At 40.6% G+C, this 17,730-nt stretch overlaps 1 protein-coding gene across 6 annotated transcripts in view; it reads left to right on the plus strand.

Annotated features, from left to right (window-relative positions):
* The window catches only part of GLS2 (glutaminase 2), a 285,083-nt gene that overhangs the window by 224,084 nt on the left and 43,269 nt on the right, over window positions 1-17,730 (plus strand). For all 6 annotated transcript variants that reach the window (XM_063952557.1, XM_063952563.1, XM_063952561.1 and 3 more), the window contains 4 exons: window positions 57-107; window positions 213-389; window positions 4,452-4,583; window positions 15,567-15,659. In XM_063952557.1, coding sequence (XP_063808627.1) covers window positions 57-107; window positions 213-389; window positions 4,452-4,583; window positions 15,567-15,659 — 453 coding nt within the window. The remainder of the gene's footprint in view (window positions 1-56; window positions 108-212; window positions 390-4,451; window positions 4,584-15,566; window positions 15,660-17,730) is intronic.

The raw sequence follows: 17,730 nt of genomic DNA on the forward strand, positions 1-17,730 counted from the left end.
TGAAAATTAATATAAATATATAGCTTTTAATTTCTCCCTTTTCTTTCTCCATTAAGTGTTTCCCCTCTGATGCTGACATGGTGACTGCTCTGGATCTTTACTTCCAGGTCAGTGCTACTATACATGGCAAGATTCAAGCAGAAATATATGTAGATTGCAGCTACAGATGCCAAATTGAATTGTTATGAATAAATGTTTCCTCTTTTACCTAGGTGTGCTCCATTGAGGTGACCTGTGAATCAGGGAGTGTGATAGCTGCCACACTGGCTAATGGTGGCATCTGCCCCATCACAGGAGAGCGGGTTCTGAGTGCAGAAGCAGTGAGAAATACCTTGAGTCTTATGCATTCTTGTGGCATGTACGACTACTCTGGACAATTTGCCTTTAACGTGAGTGTTCTTTAAGAAATGTCCTCGTCTTTTTAAATTATACTACTTTTTAAAACAAATATACAGTAGATGTTTTAATAGATGCCTTTAATAGGCCAGCACTTCTACCTAACCCCTGACTCCTGACCCCGCAATGTAAACGCAGGAGGGCAGGTGGAGAGTATCCGCTGCATGGGGGAGATGGCTCTGCTGAGGCTGATTCTGGCACCCTAGGCAGCAGTCTGATCAGTCGAAAGGTTTATTACGCACTAGCAGCCAGAAATTTGTGGGCCCCATACTAACATTTTGAAGGGGCCCCTGTCCCAATGCTTCTAGAGAGACACCTCTCTGCAGCAGTTGTTAATTTTATGCCCATAATAGAGTCTTAATTCGCTTTTTGAACCATAGTTGTGCCATAGTCAATGTTATGTCCTATAGTAGAATGCTAGTCTATTTTCTGAACCATAGTAGTGCCCTAGTTCACGTTACGTCACATTATAGGGCTGCTAGCACACATTATGCCACACAGTAACCCCAAGTCACACTATAAAATACAGTGTCTCCAGTTCATATTATGCTAAATTATAATGCTGCCATCAGTTCATATTATGCTACACTATAGTGCATCCACGTCATATTGTGCCATATTACAGTGCCTCAGTTCATATTATGTAAGATTATACAGTTGATTTAATACCACGTTACAATGAGCAGGTCCAGGGGCATATCTAGATATAGTTTAGGTTCCAAGGCAAAAGTTTATAAGGGCCCTTATGTACCACCCAGTGGTGAAAAATGTACATAACACTTTTTTATCTTTGACAAAAAGGGGGTCCCTCTCAGCTCTGGGCCCCATAGCAGCTGCACTCCCTGCACCTATGGTAGCTACTTCCTTGCGCACTACTGTAGGGGTATTCAACTATTGTTTTGAGTGGACCACTCTCAAATTTTTCAGAGATTTGGCACATTCAAAGTTCGGATTTTGTGCATCCCATTTTATTTGGCTGTATTAAGTCTCTTCCAGCCTACTTTGTGTTTCTTGTCTGAAATTCATATACGATTTGCAAATGCATTGGATCACATTACTATATATATATATATATATATATATATATATATATATATATCAACCAAATACTCTCCTTCTGCGCTGTTCTAAGGCTAATTAGATACAATAAGATACAGTACTCCTTGGGAGGGGCTGCCTATTTTACTAAGTCCCTTGTTAGGAGGGACTAGATACAGAAAATATAAAAAGAAAGGAAATTGGCGCCCAAAGGTTATTTTAACCTATAAATACAGGGAACCCAGTGGGTTTCACAATTAACATTGATTTTAAAACATAAACATGAACTGTTCTTTCATAAAAAATGTATTAAAATGTACAGAAGCAATGAAGCAAGTCCATCATATTACACAGACAAAGTGATGTCATTTCTCTTCGAATACTCCATCTTTGAAGTTGATAGAGGAATATCGGCAACTTAGTGCAGTATCTATAAGCTTCCTCATATGCTATTCAGAGATAACATCAAATATATCAACCCAACGCGTTTCGTCTAGTAACTAGACTTCATCAGGGGTATGTCTAAAAATTATTAGACAGCCAATCAGTATTTATACACTACAGTAAAGATCATATAATAGCAATAGTATGGTACAAAGAACAGTCAATGAACAATAGGATGTGCGAGACATAGTGAAACAGAGCGAAGAGACAATAATTGGGCTATTGACAACAAAATGAGAACTCAGTTAGGTGGTGATCATAAAACTCATATATATTATCTATTATCATTGGGTATTTTACATACCTTTTGGTATTAACATTTATCAAAATGTGATCAATCAGAGTGGACACTCAGGATTTTTCAAAGAATAACTTCAAAACATCAAAAAGGAGACTGCCGAAGCTTCAAGCCAGTCTAATTAAAAGGTAATTGATTCATATTACTATCAGAAAATTGATTTATCAACCATTGTATGGTTCATAAAGTAGAAGCATCACATACCTCATATATTCGATTGATCAGAATTCAGCTATTTCCTATGTTTCTAACTTTCAAAAGGAAGGTGAAAACAGCAAGATCCTGCCAAAAATGGACCTAACAAATCAATTGATTTTAATTAGTGTATATCTAATCCAATCTAAACCGAGAGGGAAAAAAAGGAAAGAAAGAGGAGGGAGGGAAAGCTTGAATATCCACCCCCTAACCATTATCCTCTATTAGGAAAACACACATGCGTCTAATACATGGATCACAATATAATTGTCTAAATGGTCAGTGTAAGCGGACTCTTATATACAGAGTCATATACAAACTGTATCACCTGTCCTCTGTGATAGCTCACATGCTAACAGGCTTATAGTGAATCCAATATATACTGATTAGAACTCATAAATGAAGCACAATGTGTGTTCAAAAATCACCCTTAAATGTCACTTTGCCAAGTGTTATGTACAAAAAAAGTGACATTTAAGGGTGATTTTTGAACACACATTGTGCCTCATTTATGAGTTCTAATCAGTATATATTGGATTCACTATAAGCCTGTTAGCATGTGAGAAACAAATGATATCACAATTTTTTAAACTATCACAGAGGACAGGTGATACAGTTTGTAGTTCAGTACTGATACCATACTTAAAATCATTGGTTATTATCTAATTGACCCTTAGGTTTTTTCCTGTATGAATCTGTATGGACAGCTTATCCGTATCTGTATTTCACGTTTGTGTTTGACACATGAGGTATGTCATGATGCTTTAAGAATTTCATCTGTAATAACCTTATAAATATTTAAATATCTATATATTTGTAGAGCTTGATTAACGCAGTTTCCTGCTATCATTAGGGTCATTCATAGTGTATTTCTATCAGGAGACTCTGTATATAAGAGTCCGCTTACACTGACCATTTAGACAATTATATTGTGATCCATGTATTAGACGCATGTGTGTTTTCCTAATAGAGGATAATGGTGAGGGGGTGGATATTCAAGCTTTCCCTCCCTCCTCTTTCTTTCCTTTTTTTCCCTCTCGGTTTAGATTGGATTAGATATACACTAATTAAGATCAATTGATTTGTTAGGTTAATTTTTGGCAGGATCTTGCTGTTTTCACCTTCCTTTTGATAGTTAGAAACATAGGAAATAGCTGAATTCTGATCAATCAAATATATGAGGTATGTGATGCTTCTACTTTATGAACCATACAATGGTTGATAAATCAATTTTCTGATAGTAATATGAATCAATTACCTTTTAATTAGACTGGCTTGAAGCTTCGGCAGTCTCCTTTTTGATGTTTTGAAGTTATTCTTTGAAAAATCCTGAGTGTCCACTCTGATTGATCACATTTTGATAAATGTTAATACCAAAAGGTATGTAAAATACCCAATGACAATAGATAATATATATGAGTTTTATGATCACCACCTAACTGAGTTCTCATTTTGTTGTCAATAGCCCAATTATTGTCTCTTCGCTCTGTTTCACCATGTCTCGCACATCCTATTGTTCATTGACTATTCTTTGTACCATACTATTGCTATTATATGATCTTTACTGTAGTGTATAAATACTGATTGGCTGTCTTATAATTTTTAGACATACCCCTGATGAAGTCTAGTTACTAGACGAAACGCGTTGGGTTGATATATTTGATGTTATCTCTGAATAGCATATGAGGAAGATTATAGATACTGCACTAAGTTGCCGATATTCCTCTATCAACTTCAAAGATGGAGTATTCGAAGAGAAATGACATCACTTTGTCTGTGTAATATGATGGACTTGCTTCATTGCTTCTGTACATTTTAATACATTTTTTATGAAAGAACAGTTCATGTTTATGTTTTAAAATCAATGTTAATTGTGAAACCCACTGGGTTCCCTGTATTTATAGGTTAAAATAACCTTTGGGTGCCAATTTCCTTTCTTTATATATATATATATATATATATATATATATATAATTAGCTTATTGACGTGTCAACGTTTTTGTACATGGATTTGCACTTTAATAGGAAATATTTGGCTGCTTCTACAGGATATTCCTTTACTGTGGTTATGTGTTTTCAGGTTGGATTGCCAGCCAAATCTGGTGTATCAGGAGGTATACTATTGGTGGTTCCCAACATTATGGGGGTGTTCTGTTGGTCTCCTCTTCTGGACAGAATTGGTAACAGTATACGAGGGATTGATTTCTGCCAAGTAAGGAACGCTTATGTATTACTCATTGGTCGTCTATAACTAGTTTTCTTCCTAATGTTATTGCCACATAAGAATTGTAATGTGAGTGAATACAGAACATATTGAATGAAGCCACACTGTTGTTACACAACGTTGACTTCCTGTAACCATTTAAAAATAGACATTACTGTATGACTTAATGTGTAATTTTGTTGATTTCATATGTTGGTGATAATGCTGATTTTAATTACCTTATAACCTTCACTATATGGGTAAGAGACTTAATACGCAATTGGCGTATGGGGTACCGTAAGGGTACGCACTCAGCGTAGCATACGCTCGGCCGTGATCGAGACGCACATGCGGCACGCTCGCTCACAGCTTACGCTTGGTGTCGAGCACGCTATAGGCGAGCGACTACCGTAATGCTACGCTACCAGCGTAGCGGACGCTCGAGACCACGAGGAGATCACGAGCGGCGCAGACGCTCACAAGATGACAATCAGTAAACCTTGGATGTAACACACAGAAAGGATACTCTTATACTGTAAACCTTGTACTGAAACACTGTTAATACCTTGTAATACTAAAGCTGTTTGGTAATAACCTTGTTAATACTAAAGCTGTTTGAGCGATCGAGACGCTCCTATTACCCACTGCAATGTAATGAACACACCATACTGTGCTAAGGTTCCCACACCTTTACTAACAAGCTTTTAAGTTATATCGAAAAAGGTAAACAGTTCACAAGTCATACACTACAAACTAACATATAATTCTAACAGATTATCTAGACAGAAATATACAATAACGTTACAATCTTATACTAAACAGAGAGAGAGAATGTGGCCAATACAAACAAAGAGCGAGATGATTACAGAGAATTACTTACACACACTGGGAATGATCGCTGCGCTAGTCCTGGTACCAGCTCCGAGTTAGTCAATATGAAAACCGTTTGTGGAGTGAGAGAGACTGATCTGTCCAGGCTGGCTGATTTTATATACACTGCATACAGTATACTACAAAGGGACCTATAATCTCATTGTTCATTGGACACAGGAATGTCTCCTCGCATCATAACAAAAGGTCATAGGTTAGTTTGAACAGGTGGGCTGTGACTATATCAAACTGCTCAGGTGGGAGGGAATCTGAAGATTCCCGCCGCATGAGTAATGAATCGCAAATATAGTAAATGTCCAGAAAATACTAATGGCCATATCTATACGCAGGAGCGATTAATCTTTACCTAACCAGCATTGGATTGTTTCTAATAAAATGTTCTTTAGTTAGGTACCAGACACAGCTGTTCAAACCCTGTCTGACCCTTCGTACCATACAAAGAGGAATTCCTCTGTCCAGCGACCATTTACATTAAACAAACTTACAGTCATTATTAAGGGGAACATTATCTATAAAACATACTATTTGGTGTTATTATTTAACGATTGAGTCGCCCGCTAGACGCACACAAACTCTACCATAAATGCACATACCACGCGCTCGAGCGCATGGCCGAGGCGCCATCACGCGGCTGCGAGTATCCGCACGCACGGGAGAGAATGTGCACGTGCAGCAGGCACGCGCATGAGGTGAATATATGGCAACGTGCAGCGTGATATTTTTCTGACTTTGACAGTCCACCCTTTGGCAGTCATCAATAACTGCCACTTCCTAAAACAGTTCAAACAGAGAAAAATATATGTCATGTATAAATACATTTCTATGATTGGGTAAGGGAGAAGAGAGGAAGGTGGGAAAAAGGTATGACCTAGTGAGATAGTAGAAGCATGTGTGTATGAATCCATGTTTGAGGGGTCATGTATCATCGTGCCGTACGTGTTTTAAATCAAGCTTCGAGGTATTGCGAAGTATACATTTGAATTTCTTCTTATCCCGTATTACGGGTCTGTGGATGGGCTGTCAAACTTTACCGAGCTCTTTTCGGCTTTTGGTTGCAACAAAATGGGGGAGCACATTTTAGTTGATGATACATGAATGGGGGGGATATGTGAGTGCTGATATCTGTGCCTATATTCCCTATCAACTATGTGTGTCGTTACCTAGAGGTTGTAGAGGTGAAAATAAGAAGTGTCGTTACGGGGTAGAGATACCATTATGTGAGGTTAATTTACATTCCGCCGATTGAAGTCTTGTCTGAAGTCTGGTCTCGATGTACATGTTGACTGATGTCTCTTTGGGCTTTTGCTATAATGCGAGCAAAGCCGTTTCAATGTCCATAAAATTTTTAAATCACTAAAGTTCTGGGCTAGCGTTTTCATTAAAGTCACTAGGGATATTGGGGGCTGGCAACATAGTCCATAAAAAAAATCTTTGTATAAATGTGGTCTTCAAATCCTTCTTCCAAGCGAGTCTTTGTACCTTGGAGAAAAACAAAGGAGAAACGGGTGAAAGAAACGGATCGTGGAATCACATTTTATCACAGCGTGGTCTCAATGGTTGGGTCGTAAATCAAATTAGTTTTGTTATGCGATACAGTCATTACTTCAGGCGGTACCTTTCCAATATAACATAATCCCTCTGAGTTTGGGGCAAGCCACTCATACGCCTTTCTCCCGCATATGAAATATGCATCATCGGGGAGAACATATGGGACTGAATATGTCAAAACCATGTTACACATTTTCCATGTGAACTCTCCTAACCCTAATTCTCCCATCTGTCTAGTACACGTATCCGGTTGTATGATATGTGCACAGTATCCTGGTGATACTTCTCCAACTCTCATTGTCCTACTTCCTAGGGTGTACCTATACCGAAAGAATTTCCTATGGTCGGCTATCTGGCGTATAAGTTCTGTGTCTATGGGCATTCGGTCGGCTCTATGTGAAAATGTCATGGTTTGATTACTCCATGACACTTCCCAATTTCCCGGCTTTCGGGGATTGGAAATGTTAAAGCACACTAAGGACCTATCCACATGATATTGGTGGAGCTTCAAACTAGGGGGACTAGAGATATTAAACCTCCTGTCCACCGGCCTCCCACCACTTAGCTCAAGTACCTCTCCTACAGTTAAAGGGAATGGTACTAGTCCTGATTTGCTATGGCCTTGAGGTACTTGAGAGCATACCCAACAATCTGTCTGGTTTAACACTTTACCCACTAGGGAGTGATAGTCACTCAATGGGTGCCGGTCCATATGGATATTAAAACTGGACTGACATTTCTTGATGCACCCACCCTCAACTATATTATCGCAATGCCTACAGATGCAATTTTCTTCAGCTAACAATCCTTCACAATTCCTTCTATAGTCAATGCTACCAGATCGTTTTCTGATACTCGCCTTTGCTTGGTGATTATGTTGTTCTTGGAAATCTACGCCTCCATCTCTGTCATCAGAACCTTTCTGGATCCTTTATCGACCTCACTGGTACTCTCACCGAAACAGACTGCTCTGGTCAACATCAGGGTCAACATGAAAACACGGATCACAGTCTCTTGAGGCGAGTCCATCTTACAGGAGGAGAAAGGGGAAATTTGTAATGGGGGTACAGAAAAACAGTTTGAGGGGGAGAGAAACTTGTTACGATAATTAGTTCTCTAGTCTTGTTGTTCTTCTTGTTCTGTTGTCATCTCAAAGGTGCTGTCTCTCAGTCTTCTAAACATTCTGGTGATACAATATTCTTTCTAGCTCAGTGCTTTCTGTAAGGAGAATAAATCTTGCATTACCATTTATCCAACTGATGTGTGACATACCATCTGTAAAGTATGAGAACATGAGAAAGAAGAAAAAAAAACAAAAGAGAGAGAGAGAACAATTCATATATATATGTTACATAAACCAACAATAAACAACAACAGAAAAAAATTTTTTTTTTTTTCAGGGAAAAAAACATTGTCAGATCTTCCGTTCACCATCAGGCTGTCACATCTACATGTCCAATGGTATCTTTGCATAGTCTCTCCCACCAGTATTTCCATACTCCACCCTTTGTATCTGGCCAGGATACATCGATGCTGGTAGGTCATACTGGGGTTTGGTAGACTTTTGAAAAGGTCAGGTAGTCAGGTGATGTTGGAGCTGTTGTGGTGAACGTCAGAGATGGGGAAAAAGAAACATTTTACAGATACATTACAAATTTTTACCCGGTCATTCCTGTGTCTTCAAGGAATGACCTCCCAATTTATTAACTGTTACCTCAGGCTTTATCAAGGTTAATGATCAGCTTTCCTAATCATAAATTATATGTGTGGACCAAAATTTGACATGTGTGATATCTGATTATACTTCCGAGTGTCGTAACTCTGCTCGTGTTCTTGTCTAGGGGGTCTGACTTTATGTGGGCTATTACAGTTGCTGGCATGATGCCCTTCTCTTTTACAAAGATAACAAGCCCTGGGCTTCCTCCAAGTGCCAGTGACCTGAGGTCTTGGTTAATTTGATGCCTCCTCAAATGCTTGGATGCTCATCACCATCAACCGCTTTCCCTGTACTTCCCTGATTCCTTGGATACCATGGTTATGTTGTTGTCTAGGGGGTTGATATACCTTCTGTAAATTTCTTGATCTACAATCTCTTGCATAATGACCTTCCTTCTGGCAATTATAACACCTTATCACCTTTGACTTACCCACAGGGATCTGAGGCTTCTTACGTCTCTGTGTTTCCCTGTGCTTGCTGATGTTTTGCTCATGCCCAACAGCGGACTTTCTTAGTGCAGCCACCGAGATATTTCTCCAGTTTGGGTTGGTGGTCTGTACCCTTGTTCTCAACACTTCCTTTAAACCATTCATTAATACCTTAACCGCTACTTCTCTATGCTTCACATTTGTTTTAATGTTTGCTATACCGGTATACCTAGTCATGTCCTGCAATGCCCGATGGAAATAATTAGAAGTACTTTCCCCTTCGTTTTGTCTTATGGAGAAGATTTCGTTCCACTCGACAACGGCTGGGAAATATACTCCTAACTGTCGGTTGATCTGCTTAATACATTCCTGATTGTGTTCCTCCGTTTGAGGTACTTCTGTGTCTATTTTACAATCAGCAATAAATTTCGCAGGGTCAACACTGGAGGGCAAACATGCCCTCAGCACTGTCCGCCAACCTTTGTTGGTGGGTTCTGTGGAGTTTCCTAGTTCTTTAATAAACCTTTGACATGCAACTAGATCTTTCCTAGGACCAGGGAATTCAGACATAATTGACCTTAATTCTGTCCGAGACCAGGGATGGCGCATTGCACTGTCCTTGACGGGAATGATTCCCTGAGCGTCAGTCTTCCCATTGGGGACTGTGATCACCCTGACAGGGTTGAATTCAATTACATCATCTTGTGTTGGTTCTACAATATGAGGTACATTTGTTTGTGCGTGATATATAACACCGTACGTACCTGTGGACACGACCTCACCTGACCCTCCGTTAGGGGGTTTGATTATTGCCTTTACCGAATTGGTCGCGTCCACCTGGATGTCTTGTGTGGTGGCTGCTGGAAAAGGTGCCGACATCGTGCTGGGCTCACTTTCTTGCTGGTAATCCTGAGGGAAGTTTAACATGGGGTGCGACTTGCACGGGTTAACAGTTGTACATTTAACAGTATTACAATTATCATGGTTACGTTTATTACAATTATTCTTATCATTTATAATACAGTTGCTAAGTGCATTTTTATCATACACCAGTGTGCCATTCTCTGTAACCACCCTCTCTCCCATTGCCACATTTCTCTCACCAAGGTGAGAGTCAGCTGTATGAGCTAATTCTCCTTGTATTTCACATTCCCTTTGCCATTACTGTAAACAATCATTTTGTCTAATCCTCTGCTTGGCAGATTTTATTAGACCTATCCTTTTTCGTAGGTTCTGTAATACCTCAGGGTTCAGACTGCCTACCCGGGGAGACTGTTCCCCATCATCCTCTGTCATTCGTTCCCATTCTTTGCATATACCTTGCGGACCCTTTGGGCCAGCAACTACCAACGTGAACCCTTGTTGGACGTCCCTTCTTTGAACAACTGGCCCCCATCGTTTGTAGATATTGCTGTTTTAGCTAATTCTCACAAACAGACCAGATTGCCCGCGGTAAGGCGACGGTGAAAGTTCAACTAGTGCCTTCACTCACTCTGCGCCCCAATTGGCCAATCCAATCCGTGGGATCTTTTGTAACCTCTATTTACTGGGGCGCGTGGGAGTATGCGATCCCTCCCCAGTAAGTATTGGTCGTTGGAGATTTCCCGAGTGAGCAGTGAAACTCCCTTAAAATAACAAAAACCTACACAAATCACGTTAGAATGTACAAACAGCGTTTATGATCCCACAGTAAATTTTTAATGGGTATCAAGGTAACAAACTAATGCACACAATTACGTGCGGTCCAGTCGCACAGCGCATAAATAACTAAATATTTATACGCTTTACGACCAATGGAATCGGTTGTTTAGGCTGCGAAACCTTCAGCCGGAGCTTAACTTGACTATATGGGTGCTACGCAAAACCCCTCGGGCTGCGCTTAAATACCTCGCAGTCCTTTTGTCTGCGGAAACTACTTGCTCCTTTTACCTTCTACAATGTTAACGTGGGCAAGCCAGTCCACGCCACCAAGTGTCCACTCACCTGATGTGGTCTCCGACGGGATCCCGATTTGTGGGTTCACAAAAATAATACTTTAAGTTCCACACTCACTCCTACTCACTCATATGCACACTGATCTTTCTGTATAGAAATTCCTTTCATACAGGTAGGGGTCTAATCCCTGGGTTTTGCAGTAGAAAAAGGTTCTCTTTTAACTAATACTTTTTGGAAAACTGAACAAATCTGTGCTATTATCAGGTGGCTGTACTATACCGCCCACCCTAAACAAGGTTATTGTGTGATTTGAGTCTCAGTGGGCGTATCCGTACGCTCCGTTGCGTAAAACACGCCGCGTGCGTATGCCTTTGCGTCACGTACGTGATCTCGCACGTTGTTCAAGACACGTATGCACAAAGTGCAGATATGCACACAGCGACACAATCAACACGCTTCTATCAATGTAAACGATATTCAACTATAATCGCTTACCGTACACCACACCGTATTTGCTATGCTGTGTGCGTGTCCTTTACAATTATTCCCTTAAAAATTATCCTATTTAATCTCAACTAAATAGCACCAGAGTTCCTCAGCACGTGTCTAATAATCAATTCTAATGGCAACAAGAAAGTGAGCTGCAACAATGTAGATGTGTGCGTGTGTATACACAAAACAGAAATAAACAGTTTTAAAAGACAATAGCGTATTGTTCTTACCTTTCTACCTTCCGGTTCCCGATTCCACCCCAGCATTCCTACAGCGTAGCGAAACAGACGCTTATCTAGCCAGCGAGCGACTACCGTAATGCTACGCTACCAGTGTAGCGGACGCTCAAGACCACGAGGAGATCACGAGCGGCGCAGACGCTCACAAGATGACAATCAGTAAACCTTGGATGTAACACACAGAAAGGATACTCTTATACTGTAAACCTTGTACTGAAACACTGTAGCGATATAACGCTGCTTAACCTGATTAACACTAAAGCTGTTTGAGCGATCGAGACGCTCCTATTACCCACTGCAATGTAATGAACACACCATACTGTGCTAAGGTTCCAACACCTTTACTAACAAGCTTTTAAGTTATATCGAAAAAGGTAAACAGTTCACAAGTCATACACTACAAACTAACATATAATTCTAACAGATTATCTAGACAGAAATATACAATAACGTTACAATCTTATACTAAACAGAGAGAGAGAATGTGGCCAATACAAACAAAGAGCGAGATGATTACAGAGAATTACTTACACACACTGGGGAATGATCGCTGCGCTAGTCCTGGTACCAGCTCCGAGTTAGTCAATATGAAAACCGTTTGTGGAGTGAGAGAGACTGAGCTGTCCAGGCTGGCTGATCTTATATACACTGCATACAGTATACTACAAAGGGACCTATAATCTCATTGTTCATTGGACACAGGAATGTCTCCTCGCATCATAACAAAAGGTCATAGGTTAGTTTGAACAGGTGGGCTGTGACTATATCAAACTGCTCAGGTGGGAGGGAATCTGAAGATTCCTGCCGCATGGGTAATGAATCGCAAATATAGTAAATGTCCAGAAAATACTAATGGCCATATCTATACGCAGGAGCGATTAATCTTTACCTAACCAGCACCGGATTGTTTCTAATAAAATGTTCTTTAGTTAGGTACCAGACACAGCTGTTCAAACCCTGTCTGACCCTTCGTACCATACAAAGAGGAATTCCTCTGTCCAGCGACCATTTACATTAAACAAACTTACAGTCATTATTAAGGGGAACATTATCTATAAAACATACTATTTGGTGTTATTATTTAACGATTGAGTCGCCCGCTAGACGCACACAAACTCTACCGTAAATGCACATACCACGCGCTCGAGCGCATGGCCGAGGCGCCATCACACGGCTGCGAGTATCCGCACGCACGGGAGAGAATGTGCACGTGCAGCAGGCACGCGCATGAGGTGAATATATGGCAACGTGCAGCGTGATATTTTTCTGACTTTGACATTGGTGCAAAACTTTTTTTGTTTCTCTCTTCTATATTACACACTGAATTTTATTCTTCTTCCTAATCAGGACTACTGTATATACTGTTTATTTTAAGATGTGTGTGATATTTTTTGGTTTTAAGTTAACCTTTTAATGTATAACTATTAAATGTTGATTTTAAACTTCCAAGTGTGCCCCTATATAAAGTACTATACCCCTGAACCCCCTTAAGAGGTCTCTCCCTTTCTAAATATTGACAAATGTATCAAAAAATATTTTTATTTTATATATTTCTACAAAAAAATATTTCTTATTGGGGAGATAGGAAATTATCATTATCAGTGTTAAAATGCAGGGTGTGATAAATATGGCCCTTAGTGATTTAAGTTGCATTTTGGGACATATTTACCTATTCTAATGACCTTTATATAACGGTCTGTCGAAGAGAATCTGTCTTTATATAACTAAAGGCATGCTATACTAATTAGAAAGATACTTCTGAGGGGCAAACGCTTTCAAAGATAAACTCTCTATATCGAATAATATTTGATATGTTATGCAGCAAGAAACGAAAAAAGTTTTGAAATATATAGTGAAGGTGATAGAATATTCAAATTCAAATATTCAAATAAAAAAATTGTTGGCACAGTCATATTCGAAAAGCATAGGAAAAATTCCCGTAATAGTATATCACAGTGTCATTAAGCGGTTATCTCCAAGAAAAGGTGCAGGAAAAAGCCAATTAACCACTTAACTGACGATTCCCCCCCCCCCCCCCCCCCAAAAAAGCTCAGAAATTGTCAAGTTTTTTTTATTAGTGAATCAGGTGAAGAATATGAATTTAACCTTATCCAAAATGATTTTAGTTAAAAAAAAAAAAAGGGAAAAAAAATCTATATATATTTTTTTAAATAATTTTTCTCAAGCATCGGAACATCGAGAAGATCGATAACATCGGTAACATTGCAGCGTTACTTTTTACACAGGAGACAGCAGCCAGGTACACATAGGGGGCTGGGGTTGGCTTGGAGGGGGTTGTTTTACACTTTCCCAGCAGCTGCCATTGTCTGCAGCCGCTGGGTGGGGGGGTCCTGCCGTGCTGATCGATCAGCAATGATAGACAGGTCCCTCTGAAAGCAGCAGCGGAGGGAAGTTTCCCTACCCTGCCGCTGCTAACACTGTTTATCTGACTGGCTGCATCCTGTGCCACCAGTCAGATAAAGCACTACCTGGTGTGGTTGCATCTGATGCAACTATGGCAGGCAAATGGTTAAGGAAAAATGGCAAGTACCGTAGTTGCAATAAAACATGAAATTCATAGACGTTTCTATAATAAGTGCAAGTTGTGTGATGCACACAGGCCCCTGGGTCCAGAGGGGGCCCACACCCTGCACCCATATATTATAATTACCCCTCCAGAGTCCCGCGGTGATGGCCCTGCACTGCAGACACAAATCACTTTGAAAGCCATTTCCAAGTGATGTGCATAATATCAGAGTCTACTCGCTACCAGAGAGGAGGGGGCCTGCAAAGGAGGCAGCAAGCGAGCCCTCTCCTCTCTTAAAGCGCCCCTGATTAGACTGTTTGTTAATGTTGAGATGTACACTATCCACATTTCTACCATGTCAACATTCTGAATGTCAGCATAATGACTACATACCATAAAAATTGACAAAATAACTGGTCTCCATGATAAATCAGGGTCTGGTATTTTTATTGTACTCTTTTATGTAACATACCTTCAATTGTTCCACTTTCGTTGGGACTGTCCCATTTTTTGGGAATTGTCCCACCCAGGGGCAGCAGTGTCCAGGGGGAAAGGTGGGTGTTGTGGATAAGCAGGAGCGTTCAGTCTCACTGGTGCTCTGCACAACACAGCAGTGGGTGATCAGATGCCGTACACATGCAGGAGTGATGAAAATAGGGGTCTGCCATGAGGGCACGTGCTAAACCATTGTATACCTAGAGCGGTCTTAGCAATACAGAATGTGACATTCCCCTTCCTCAAATGTGTGCAGTCCAGATGGGAACAGTGTAGGAATATTGGGGATTGAGGTCTTACCCATAAGACAGCAAGAGCCATATTGATCACATTTGAAGATTTTTCTACATTTCTGCAGGAACTCATGCTTACAGCTTGACACCCCAAAACTTGATCTGGATGGCCTGTATATACATTAATACAGTCTCAGGACAGTTCTTGGCATGCAACATTGATAATAGACATGTTCTCCATGTTTACATCTGCACGTTTGTCACTAGCACAGTTTGTTTCAAAAACAGAAAACTGACTTTTCAAAATATGGAGTAGACATGAGCTGGTGTACTCTGGTTGTTGTGTGATCACTTACATCTCCCTCTTCTACTGAATAAGCACAACCCTTATCGTACAATTCAATTAGATTTGATATTAATAAATGTCACTTGTCAGAGAGCTTCATTTATCTATAGATGACTAAATGTTGCTTTGTTTACTTTGTAGCAATTGGTTTCCATCTTCAATTTCCATAATTATGACAACCAACGACACTGCGCTCGAAAACTGGATCCCCGCAAAGAGATAAGAGAAATACAGGTATTATAAACTTCCTCCAATAAATACTAGACAAGCTACTCTCAGGCATGTAGCTATAAGTTGGGGTAGATGGCACACCATTAGTCAGCAGTGCATCGGGATGCCAGCAGTCAGAATCCCAACATCTCGACAGAAGATCGATCCTGGAATCCCGACATCAATCAAAATGCCGGCGCCAACTGCGATCATCCCAAACGTAATTATGCAGTGGAGGGTTAGGGTACGCTGCGGGGGGAGGTTAGGTTTAGACACTAAAGGGAGGGTTAGGGTTAGGCACTAAGGCGGTAGGGTTAAGGTCAGGCTGCGATGAGAGAGGGTTAGGCACTAAGCGGGGAGGATTACGGTTAGGCTGTGGGGGGCTGGGTTAGGATTGGGCTGTAGGTAGGGTGGGTTAGGGGAATTCAGGGGAAGGTTCAGAATACTTAACTAGCAGGTGTCGGGATTCCACTCCTCGGGATGTCACTGTCGGTATTCTGACCTCCAGCATCCCAAGTGACTGGGTCCCGATACCATCCTGTCAGTAGACTTAGGAGCAGATGTACTAAGTCTTGGAGAGTGATAATGTGGAGAGAGATAAAGTACCAGCCAATCAGCACCCACTTGTCATTTTTTCAAATGCAGCCTGTGACATGGCGGTTAGGAGCTGATTGGCTGGTAATTTATCTCTCTCCAAGGTTTTGTTTCTATGCTCCTTAGCCCCAAGGAGCGCAGTACATGGTGCCTAATAATCACAAAGGATGTGCTATTATATTTTCGTAGTGTATATCTATACAGGGGCACCAAGAGGGGTAGGGGTACCCAGGATCTGTGTTCAGCGGAGGAGTAAACACGCTCCCCTGTGATGCTACAACCACACCCCCATTGTGCAATGCAGTGATGTACACTAAAGCTGAGTATACATTAGACAACATTTTTGAACGATTGCCCAATTTCTGACAGATCTGAATAAGAAATCATTCAAATAGTCAAATGTGTATGCACTATTGCGCACTCCCGCGGATCGTCCATCGCATCTGCTATACATGCAGCCCAATCTGAAGATGTGGCTGACAACCCCAGTGGCGCACCCAGGGGGGGTTTCCGAGTACCCAGAAACCCCCCTCCACCAAAAAAAAAAAATAATAATTTTTTTTTTTTTTAATGCTGCATGAGTATTGTTAATGGCTGTCTAGCGTCCTCTGCAGCCTGCTCTCTTCCTGGTGGCACTTGTAAGTGCTTCATAAAAGTTTACTTTATTTTAATTATAGTACATATATATCCATGTGCAGTTTGTGCATACATATATACACATGTATATACATACATATAAACACACACACATGATATATATACATGCATATATATACTTGTACTGTATATATATATATATATATATATATTATCCTTTATTTATATGGCGCCACAAGGGTTCCGCAGCGCCCAATTACAGAGTACATAAATAATCAAACAGGAAAACAGCAACTTACAGTTGATGACAGTATAGGACAAGTACAGGGTAAATAAACATAGTTACATCAGCAGATGACACTGGAATAAGTATCAGGTGGCAGAAGACTGCTGGAGTTGATGCAGTTGAAGATTATTAAAGTAAGACAAAGGATAAGCACATGAGGGAAGAGGGCCCTGCTCGTGAGAGCTTACATTCTAAAGGGGAGGGATAGATAGACAGAGGTGACACAGATGGGGTACATAGAGAGCGTAGAACAGAGGGTTAGGATGAGATTTGGCTGGGTTTGGTGAAGAAGTGGGTCTTGAGAGCCTGTTTGAAGTTTTATAGAGAGTTGGAGAGTCTGAGGGGGAGAGGTAGGGAATTCCAGAGAATTGGAGCAGCACGTGAAAAATCTTGGAGGTAGGAGTGGGAGGAAGTAATCAGTAGGCAGGAGAATCGGCGTGCATTAGCAGAGCGAAGAGGACGGGTGGGAGAGTAAAGGGAGATAAGGTCAGAGATGTAGATGGGAGAGGAGTGGGTGAGGGCTTTGTAAGCGAGTGTGAGAAGCTTGAAATGGATATATATATGCATGTTTAATATGCTATGTGTATATTATATATATATATATATATTTATATATAT

Source organism: Pseudophryne corroboree, chromosome 2, assembly GCF_028390025.1.
Source record: "Pseudophryne corroboree isolate aPseCor3 chromosome 2, aPseCor3.hap2, whole genome shotgun sequence".
NCBI classification, from domain to species: domain Eukaryota; kingdom Metazoa; phylum Chordata; class Amphibia; order Anura; family Myobatrachidae; genus Pseudophryne; species Pseudophryne corroboree.